Source organism: Oncorhynchus clarkii, unplaced genomic scaffold (genome assembly GCF_045791955.1).
Source record: "Oncorhynchus clarkii lewisi isolate Uvic-CL-2024 unplaced genomic scaffold, UVic_Ocla_1.0 unplaced_contig_5695_pilon_pilon, whole genome shotgun sequence".
NCBI classification, from domain to species: Eukaryota; Metazoa; Chordata; class Actinopteri; order Salmoniformes; family Salmonidae; genus Oncorhynchus; species Oncorhynchus clarkii.
This window is the reverse complement of record NW_027258023.1, coordinates 190,001-200,946: the sequence shown is the minus strand read 5'-3', so window position 1 is coordinate 200,946 and position 10,946 is coordinate 190,001. Positions and strand designations below refer to the sequence as shown.

Genomic DNA, 10,946 nt, shown 5'->3' with positions numbered 1-10,946 from the left:
GAGAGAGAGAGAGAGAGAGAGGAGAAGAGGGGTATTTCAATAAAAACAACAGAACACCAAACAAAAGAGGAGAAATAGGGAAAGGAGAAAAACAAACAAAAATAAAAGCAGTGAACAGAAGACTAGAAAGAGAAAGAGAGGGGGAGAGGAGGACTAGAAAGAGAAAGAGAGGGGGAGAGGAGGATTAGAAAGAGAGGGGGAGAGGAGAACTAGAAAGAGAAAGAGAGGGGGAGAGGAGAACTAGAAAGAGAAAGAGAGGGGGAGAGGAGAACTAGAAAGAGAAAGAGAGGGGGAGAGAAGGACTAGAAAGAGAAAGAGAGGGGGAGAGGACTAGAAAGAGAAAGAGAGGGGGAGAGGAGGACTAGAAAGAGAAAGAGAGGGGGAGAGGAGGACTAGAAAGAGAGGGGGAGAGGAGAACTAGAAAGAGAAAGAGAGGGGGAGAGGAGAACTAGAAAGAGAAAGAGAGGGGGAGAGGAGGACTAGAAAGAGAAAGAGAGGGGGAGAGGAGGACTAGAAAGAGAGGGGGAGAGGAGAACTAGAAAGAGAAAGAGAGGGGGAGAGGAGGACTAGAAAGAGAAAGAGAGGGGGAGAGGAGGACTAGAAAGAGAGGGGGAGAGGAGAACTAGAAAGAGAAAGAGAGGGGGAACGGAGGACTAGAAAGAGAGGGGGAGAGGAGAACTAGAAAGAGAAAGAGAGGGGGAGAGGAGGACTAGAAAGAGAAAGAGAGGGGGAGAGAAGGACTAGAAAGAGAAAGAGAGGGGGAGAGGAGGACTAGAAAGAGAGGGGGAACGGAGGACTAGAAAGAGAAAGAGAGGGGGAGAGGAGGACTAGAAAGAGAGGGGGAGAGGAGAACTAGAAAGAGAAAGAGAGGGGGAGAGGAGAACTAGAAAGAGAAAGAGAGGGGGAGAGGAGGACTAGAAAGAGAAAGAGAGGGGGAGAGGAGGACTAGAAAGAGAAAGAGAGGGGGAGAGGAGGACTAGAAAGAGAAAGAGAGGGGGAGAGAAGGACTAGAAAGAGAAAGAGAGGGGGAGAGGAGGACTAGAAAGAGAAAGAGAGGGGGAGAGGAGGACTAGAAAGAGAAAGAGAGGGGGAGAGGAGGACTAGAAAGAGAAAGAGAGGGGGAGAGGAGGACTAGAAAGAGAAAGAGAGGGGGAATGGAGGACTAGAAAGAGAAAGAGAGGGGGAGAGGAGGACTAGAAAGAGAAAGAGAGGGGGAGAGGAGGACTAGAAAGAGAAAGAGAGGGGGAGAGGAGGACTAGAAAGAGAAAGAGAGGGGGAATGGAGGACTAGAAAGAGAAAGAGAGGGGGAGAGGAGGATTAGAAAGAGAAAGAGAGGGGGAATGGAGGACTAGAAAGAGAAAGAGAGGGGGAGAGGACTAGAAAGAGAAAGAGAGGGGGAGAGGAGGATTAGAAAGAGAAAGAGAGGGGGAGAGGAGGACTAGAAAGAGAAAGAGAGGGGGAGAGGAGGACTAGAAAGAGAAAGAGAGGGGGAGAGGAGGACTAGAAAGAGAAAGAGAGGGGGAATGGAGGATTAGAAAGAGAAAGAGAGGGGGAGCAGAGGATTAGAAAGAGAAAGAGAGGGGGAATGGAGGACTAGAAAGAGAAAGAGAGGGGGAGAGGAGGATTAGAAAGAGAAAGAGAGGGGGAGAGGAGGACTAGAAAGAGAAAGAGAGGGGGAATGGAGGACTAGAAAGAGAAAGAGAGGGGGAGAGGAGGACTAGAAAGAGAAAGAGAGGGGGAATGGAGGACTAGAAAGAGAAAGAGAGGGGGAGAGGACTAGAAAGAGAAAGAGAGGGGGAGAGGACTAGAAAGAGAAAGAGAGGGGGAGAGGAGGATTAGAAAGAGAAAGAGAGGGGGAGAGGAGGATTAGAAAGAGAAAGAGAGGGGGAGAGGAGGACTAGAAAGAGAAAGAGAGGGGGAATGGAGGACTAGAAAGAGAAAGAGAGGGGGAGAGGAGGATTAGAAAGAGAAAGAGAGGGGGAGAGGAGGACTAGAAAGAGAAAGAGAGGGGGAGAGGAGGATTAGAAAGAGAAAGAGAGGGGGAGAGGAGGACTAGAAAGAGAAAGAGAGGGGGAATGGAGGACTAGAAAGAGAAAGAGAGGGGGAGAGGAGGACTAGAAAGAGAGGGGGAGAGGAGAACTAGAAAGAGAAAGAGAGGGGGAGAGGAGAACTAGAAAGAGAAAGAGAGGGGGAGAGGAGGACTAGAAAGAGAAAGAGAGGGGGAGAGGAGGACTAGAAAGAGAAAGAGATGGGGAGAGGAGGACTAGAAAGAGAAAGAGAGGGGGAGAGAAGGACTAGAAAGAGAAAGAGAGGGGGAGAGGAGGACTAGAAAGAGAAAGAGAGGGGGAGAGGAGGACTAGAAAGAGAAAGAGAGGGGGAGAGGAGGACTAGAAAGAGAAAGAGAGGGGGAGAGGAGGACTAGAAAGAGAAAGAGAGGGGGAATGGAGGACTAGAAAGAGAAAGAGAGGGGGAGAGGAGGATTAGAAAGAGAAAGAGAGGGGGAATGGAGGACTAGAAAGAGAAAGAGAGGGGGAGAGGACTAGAAAGAGAAAGAGAGGGGGAGAGGAGGATTAGAAAGAGAAAGAGAGGGGGAATGGAGGATTAGAAAGAGAAAGAGAGGGGGAGAGGAGGACTAGAAAGAGAAAGAGAGGGGGAGAGGAGGACTAGAAAGAGAAAGAGAGGGGGAATGGAGGACTAGAAAGAGAAAGAGAGGGGGAGAGGAGGACTAGAAAGAGAAAGAGAGGGGGAATGGAGGATTAGAAAGAGAAAGAGAGGGGGAGAGGAGGACTAGAAAGAGAAAGAGAGGGGGAATGGAGGACTAGAAAGAGAAAGAGAGGGGGAGAGGAGGATTAGAAAGAGAGGGGGAGAGGAGGATTAGAAAGAGAAAGAGAGGGGGAATGGAGGACTAGAAAGAGAAAGAGAGGGGGAGAGGAGGACTAGAAAGAGAAAGAGAGGGGGAATGGAGGACTAGAAAGAGAAAGAGAGGGGGAGAGGACTAGAAAGAGAAAGAGAGGGGGAGAGGACTAGAAAGAGAAAGAGAGGGGGAGAGGAGAACTAGAAAGAGAAAGAGAGGGGGAGAGGAGGATTAGAAAGAGAAAGAGAGGGGGAGAGGAGGATTAGAAAGAGAAAGAGAGGGGGAGAGGAGGACTAGAAAGAGAAAGAGAGGGGGAGAGGAGGATTAGAAAGAGAAAGAGAGGGGGAGAGGAGGATTAGAAAGAGAAAGAGAGGGGGAGAGGAGGATTAGAAAGAGAAAGAGAGGGGGAGAGGAGGATTAGAAAGAGAAAGAGAGGGGGAGAGGAGGACTAGAAAGAGAAAGAGAGGGGGAATGGAGGACTAGAAAGAGAAAGAGAGGGGGAGAGGAGGATTAGAAAGAGAAAGAGAGGGGGAGAGGAGGACTAGAAAGAGAAAGAGAGGGGGAGAGGAGGATTAGAAAGAGAAAGAGAGGGGGAGAGGAGAAGTAGAAAGAGAAAGAGAGGGGGAATGGAGGACTAGAAAGAGAAAGAGAGGGGGAGAGGAGGATTAGAAAGAGAAAGAGAGGGGGAGAGGAGGACTAGAAAGAGAAAGAGAGGGGGAGCAGAGGACTAGAAAGAGAAAGAGAGGGGTAACATTTCTTTGACACTCGTATTTTCCCGCTGATCACTCCATACCTGAACGGAGCTGTTTGATTCGCCCGTTGTTATTGGTGGTGTTGACAGGGAGGAAGTCTTTAAACCAGGTGATTTCTGGGTCGGGGTTGCCGCTAGCAGCACACAGCATGGTGGCCGTTCTAGAGCGTTCCACCACCTTCAGCTGGGGACCCATGTCTATGGTGGGGAACCCCGAGGGGAGCTGATCCTCTGGAGGCGAGAGAGAGAGAGACAGAGAGAGAGAGAGACACAGAGAGAGAGAGAGAGAGAGAGAGAGAGAGAGAGAGAGACAGACAGAGAGACACAGAGACAGAGAGAGAGAGAGAGAGAGAGAGAGAGAGAGAGATAGAGAGACACAGAGAGAGATAGAGAGAGACACAGAGAGAGACACAGAGAGAGACACAGAGTGACACAGAGAGAGACACAGAGAGAGACACAAAGAGAGACACAGAGAGAGACACAAAGAGAGACACAGAGAGATTATTCCGAGATTTGATTAAACTGGGATAGAATCAGAGTAGTGAAGTAAACTGCCAGTCATTCAGTGAGTCATGACTCTCTCTCTGATTCATGAATAAACTGCCCTCATGTTCCAGTGATTCAGTGAGTCATGACTCTCTCTCTGATTCATGAATAAACTGCCCTCATGTTCCAGTGATTCAGTGAGTCATGACTCTCTCTCTGATTCATGAATAAACTGCCCTCATGTTCCAGTGATTCAGTGAGTCATGACTCTCTCTCTGATTCATGAATAGACTGCCCTCATGTTCCAGTGATTCAGTGAGTCATGACTCTCTCTCTCTGATTCATGAATAAACTGCCCTCATGTTCCAGTGATTCAGTGAGTCATGACTCTCTCTCTGATTCATGAATAAACTGCCCTCATGTTCCAGTGATTCAGTGAGTCATGACTCTCTCTCTGATTCATGAATAAATAAAGAATAAAGATAACAATAAATAGTAGTATAGTGTGTTGCAGTGCCACCCCAGGTCAGTATAGTATAGCATAGAATAGTACAGTATAACATAGTGTAGCATAGCATAGTATAACATAGAATAGTATAGTATAGCATAGAATAGTACAGTATAACATAGTGTAGCATAGCATAGTATAACATAGAATAGTATAGTATAGCATAGTATAGTATAGTATAGCATAGCATAGCATAGTATAGTATAATACAGTATAGTATAGTATAGCATAACATAGCATGGTATAGTATAATACAGTATAATATACTATAGTATAGCATAGTATAGCACAGTATAGTATAGCATTGTACAGTATAGCATAGTATAGTATGGTATAGCATAGTATAGCATAGTATAGCACAGTATAGTATAGTATAGCATAGTATAGCATAGTATAATACAGTATAGTATAGTATGGTATCGTATAGTATAGCACAGTATAGCATAGCATAGTATAGTATAGCATATTATAGCATGGTATAGCATAGTATAGCACAGTATAGTATACCATAGCATAGTATAGCATAGTATAGTATAGCATAGTATAGCATAGTATGGTATAGTACAGCACAGTACAGTGCATTATAGTATAGTATATGACAGTATAGTATGTTGCAGTGCCACCCCAGGCCAGTATAGTATAGTATAACAAAGTATAGTAGTATAGTACAGCATAGTATGGTAGTATAGTACAGTATAGTATATGATAGTATAGTAAAGTATAGCATAGTAGTATCGTATAACACAGTATAGCATAGTATAGTATAGCATAGTAGTATAGTATAGCATAGTAGTATAGTATAGCATAGTAGTATAGTATAACACAGGATAGTATAGTATGGTACAGTATAGCATAGTATAGGATGGTATAGGATAGTGTAGGAAAGTATAGTATAGTATGGTATAGTGGGGTATAGTATAGTGTGCCACAGTGCTAATCCAGGGCAGTATAGTGTAGTATAGTATATCATAGGATAGTATAGCACAGTATAGTACATCAGTACAGTATAGTATAGTAACGTAGTATAGTATAGTATAGCGTAGTAGTATAGAAATATATATATAGTGGCGCAGGGGTATGGTATAGTGCAGTATAGTGTTGTATAGTATGGTGTAGTATAGCATAGTGCGGTGTGGTATGGTGTAGTATAGTGCAGTGTAGAATATTGGTATATACCACACTATGGTATAGTATATTATGGTGTGGTATAGTGTGGTATGGTATAGTGTAGTATAGTATGGTACAGTGTGGTATAGTATAGCACGGTATAGTGTAGTATTGTGCTGTTTAGTGTAGCATGGTACAGCTTAGTATAGTGCAGTATGGTATGGTATAGCATAATATAGTGTAGTATAGTGCTGTATAGTGTAGCATGGTACAGCTTAGTATAGTGCAGTATGGTATGGTATAGCACTGTATAGTGTAGTATAGTGCTGTATAGTGTAGTATGGTACAGCTTAGTATAGTGCAGTATGGTATGGTATAGCATAATATAGTGTAGTATAGTGCTGTATAGTGTAGTATGGTACAGCTTAGTATAGTGCAGTATGGTATGGTATAGCATAATATAGTGTAGTATAGTGCGGTATAGTGTAGTATAGTGCTGTATAGTGTAGTATGGTATGATATAGGTTAGTATAGTGTGGTATAGTGCAGTGTAGTGTAGTATATCATAGTATAGTGCTGTATAGTGTAGTATGGTATGATATAGGTTAGTATAGTGTGGTATAGTATAGCACAGTGTAGTATAGTGTGATATGGTGTGGTATAGTGTGATATGGTATAGTGTAGTATAGTATGGTAGTGTGGTATAGTATGGTGTGGTATAGTGCGATATGGTATAGTGTAGTATAGTATAGTATAGTGTGGTATAGTATAGCACAGTGTAGTATAGTGTGATATGGTGTGGTGTAGTGCAGTGTAGTGTAGTATATCATCGTGTGGTGTAGTATAGTGTAGTATATCACAGTATGGTGTAGCGTGGTATAGTATAGTGTAGTATAGTATGGTATATTCTGTGTAATATGGTGTAGCATAGTATAGCACAGTGTGGTATAGCGCAGTATGGTATAGTGTAGTATAGTATGGCATAGTGTGGTATAGCGCAGTATAGTATAGTGTAGTATAGTATGGCATAGTGTGGTATAGTGCAGCACAGTGTGGTATAGTGCAGTATATTGTGGTATAGTGTAGCATGGTACAGTATAGTGTGGTATAGTGCAGTACAGTGTTGTACGGTGTAGTATAGTGTGGCGTGGTCTAGTATAATGTGGCGTAGTATAGTGTAGTATAGTGTTATATAGTATGGTATAGTGTAGTATAGTATAGTATGGTATAGTGTAGTATAGTGTATAGTATGGTATAGCGTGTTGCTGTGCTTCCCCAGGTAGATTAAACAGACATTATAACCATTATAACTCTGCTCACTATAAGGCTTTCCAGTACTTATAGTCCAGTACTTATAGCATGAGACTGAAGAGAGGAGAACTGCTGTTCAAAGACTCTCTCCGTCTCTCTCTCTCTTTCTCTCTTTCTCTCTCCACGTCTCTCTCTCTCTTTCTCTCTTTCTCTCTCCACGTCTCTCTTTCTCTCTCCACGTCTCTCTCTCTCGCTCTTTCTTTCTCTCTCCACGTCTCTCTCTCTCTTTCTTTCTTTCTCTCTCCACGTCTCTCTCTCTCTTTCTTTCTTTCTCTCCACGTCTCTCTCTCTCTTTCTTTCTTTCTCTCTCCACGTCTCTCTCTCTCTCTTTCTTTCTCTCTCCACGTCTCTCTCTCTCTCTCTTTCTTTCTCTCTCCACGACTCTCTCTCTCCCTCTTTATCTCTCTCCCTGTCTCTCTCTCTCTCTTTCTTTCTCTCTCCGCATCTCTCTCTCTCTCTCTTTCTTTCTCTCTCCACGACTCTCTCTCTCCCTCTTTATCTCTCTCTCCGTCTCTCTCTCTCTTTCTTTCTTTCTCTCTCCACGTCTCTCGCTCTCTTTCTTTCTCTCTCCACGTCTCTCTCTCTCTCTCTTTCTTTCTCTCTCCACGTCTCTCTCTCTCTCTCTCTCTTTCTTTCTCTCTCCACGACTCTCTCTCTCCCTCTTTATCTCTCTCCCTGTCTCTCTCTCTCTCTTTCTTTCTCTCTCCGCATCTCTCTCTCTCTCTTTCTTTCTCTCTCCACGACTCTCTCTCTCCCTCTTTATCTCTCTCCCCGTCTCTCTCTCTCTCCCTCTTTTTCTATATTTTTGACATTTTGTCAGGAAATGCAGCTCCGTCTCAGGTTCTGCTGTTGTGCAGTGGATTCACAGCCTTTCCTCTACAGGGAGCCAGCTTTTCCTGTGTCTACCCTTCTCAATGGCAAGGCTGTGCTCACTGAGCCTGTACTTTGTCAAGGTTTTTCTAAGGTTTTGATCAGTAACCATGGTCAAATATTTAGCCACGGTGTACTGTCGATTTAGGGCCAGATAGCACTGCATTTGGCTTTGTGTTTGTTCTTGTGTTTCCCAATAAGTCATGTAGTTTTAGTTTGACTGTGTTGTCATTTGGTTTATCCTGATTGATTGGATGTTCTGGTCCTGAGGCTTCAGTGTGTTAGTAGAACAGGTTTGTGAACTCAGGACCAGGACCAGCTGGATGAGGGGACTGAGGCTTCAGTGTGTTAGTAGAACAGGTTTGTGAACTCAGGACCAGGACCAGCTGGATGAGGGGACTGAGGCTTCAGTGTGTTAGTAGAACAGGTTTGTGAACTCAGCCCCAGGACCAGCTGGATGAGGGGACTGAGGCTTCAGTGTGTTAGTAGAACAGGTTTGTGAACTCAGCCCCAGGACCAGCTGGATGAGGGGACTGAGGCTTCAGTGTGTTAGTAGAACAGGTTTGTGAACTCAGCCCCAGGACCAGCTGGATGAGGGGACTGAGGCTTGAGTGTGTTAGTAGAACAGGTTTGTGAACTCAGCCCCAGGACCAGCTGGATGAGGGGACTGAGGCTTCAGTGTGTTAGTAGAACAGGTTTGTGAACTCAGCCCCAGGACCAGCTGGATGAGGGGACTGAGGCTTCAGTGTGTTAGTAGAACAGGTTTGTGAACTCAGCCCCAGGACCAGCTGGATGAGGGGGCTGAGGCTTCAGTGTGTTAGTAGAACAGGTTTGTGAACTCAGCCCCTGGACCAGCTGGATGAGGGGGCTGAGGCTTCAGTGTGTTAGTAGAACAGGTCTGTAGAACTCAGCCCCAGGACCAGCTGGATGAGGGGGCTGAGGCTTCAGTGTGTTAGTAGAACAGGTTTGTGAACTCAGCCCCAGGACCAGCTGGATGAGGGGACTATTTTCTTTGCTCAGCTCTTGGCATTGCAGGTCTTGGTAATGATATGAGAGGGGGTCACTGTATTTTAGATGTTTCCAAAACTTAATTGCTCTTTTTTTGAGTTTTTATTATTAGTGGATATGGCCTAATTCTGCCCTGCATGCATTGTTTGTAGTTTTCCTCTGGACATGTAGGAGAATCTTACAGAACTCTGCATACAGGGTTTCAATGGGGTGTTTGTCCCATTGGATGAAATCTTGTTTTGCAAGTGGACCCCACACCTCGCTGCCATAAAGTGCAATTGGTTCAATGACACATTCAATTAGTTTAAGCCACATTTTAATAGGTATATCAATTTGAATGAGCTTTTTAATGGCGTAGAATGCCCTGCGTGCTTTCTCTCTCAGTTCATTCACTGCCTCATTAAGGTGTCCAGTTGAGCTTATATTTAAACCTAAGTAATTGCAGTGTGTGCAGTACTCTATATATTTTGTACCAATTGAAAACTTTGGTCTAATTCCCTGAGATCTGGATCTTCTCTGGAAAATCATAATTTTTGTCTTTTTGGGGTTTACTGCCAGGGCCCCAGGTCTGGTAGTACTGCTCTATCAGGTCCAGGACCTGCTGTAGGCCATGTGCTGTGGGGGTTTACTGCCAGGGCCCCAGGTCTGGTAGTACTGCTCTAGCAGGTCCAGGCTCTGCTGTAGGCCATGTACTGTGGGGGTTTACTGCCAGGGCCCAGGTCTGGTAGTACTGCTCTAGCAGGTCCAGGCTCTGCTGTAGGCCATGTGCTGTGGGGGTTTACTGCCAGGGCCCCAGGTCTGGTAGTACTGCTCTAGCAGGTCCAGGCTCTGCTGTAGGCCATGTACTGTGGGGGTTTACTGCCAGGGCCCAGGTCTGGTAGTACTGATCTATCAGGTCCAGGCTCTGCTGTAGACCATGTACTGTGGGGGTTTACTGCCAGGGCCCAGGTCTGGTAGTACTGCTCTAGCAGGTCCAGGCTCTGCTGTAGACCATGTACTGTGGGGGTTTACTGCCAGGGCCCAGGTCTGGTAGTACTGCTCTAGCAGGTCCAGGCTCTGCTGTAGGCCATGTGCTGTGGGGGTTTACTGCCAGGGCCCAGGTCTGGTAGTACTGCTCTAGCAGGTCCAGGCTCTGCTGTAGACCATGTACTGTGGGGGTTTACTGCCAGGGCCCAGGTCTGGCAGTACTGCTCTAGCAGGTCCAGGCTCTGCTGTAGGCCATGTGCTGTGGGTAACTGCAGGCATAGGTCATCTGCGAAGAGTAGGCATTTAACTTCTGAATTGTGGAGACTAACACCAGGGGCTGAGGATTTTTCTAGAATAGTGGCCAATTCGTTGATGTAAATATTGAAGAGTGCAGGGCTCAGATTGCAACCCTGGCGAAGGCCCTGCGTCTGGTTAAAAAATTATGTTATTTTCCTGCCCATTTTAATGCTGCACCTATTGCCAGTATACTTATATAGTATATATAGTATATATATATACAGTATACATATATAGTATATATAGTATATATATATACAGTATACATATATAGTATATTGATTTAATTATATCATATGTTTGACCCCCTACACCACTTCCAATAACTGTGTAGAACAGTCCTGTATGCCAAATAGAATCAAATGCTTTTTGGAAGTCGATAAAGCAAGCGTATATTTTGGTATTATTTTGGTGGACATGTTTATCTGTCAGGGTGTGTAGGGTGTAAATATGATCAGTCGTGCGATGTTTTGGTATTATTTTGATGGACATGTTTATCTGTCAGGGTGTGTAGGGTGTAAATATGATCAGTCGTGCGATGTTTTGGTATTATTTTGGTGGACATGTTTATCTGTCAGGGTGTGTAGGGTGTAAATATGATCAGTCGTGCGATGTTTTGGTATTATTTTGGTGGACATGTTTATCTGTCAGGGTGTGTAGGGTGTAAATATGATCAGTCGTGCGATGTTTTGGTATTATTTTGGTGGACATGTTTATCTGTCAGGGTGTGTAGGGTGTAAATATGATCAGTCGTGCGATGTTTTGGTATTATTTTGGTGGACATGTTT

The 10,946-nt window shown here is 44.8% G+C and overlaps 1 protein-coding gene across 1 annotated transcript in view; it reads right to left on the bottom strand.

The window, feature by feature from the left end:
- Positions 1-3,647: 3,647 nt before the first annotated feature.
- LOC139394557 (receptor-type tyrosine-protein phosphatase delta-like) overlaps positions 3,648-10,946 on the bottom strand; it is a gene marked incomplete at its 3' end in the record, with an annotated part of 111,289 nt that continues 103,990 nt past the window's right edge. Inside the window, exon 5 of the mRNA XM_071142651.1 lies at positions 3,648-3,836. Within this exon, the coding sequence (XP_070998752.1) occupies positions 3,648-3,836 (189 nt within the window). The remainder of the gene's footprint in view (positions 3,837-10,946) is intronic.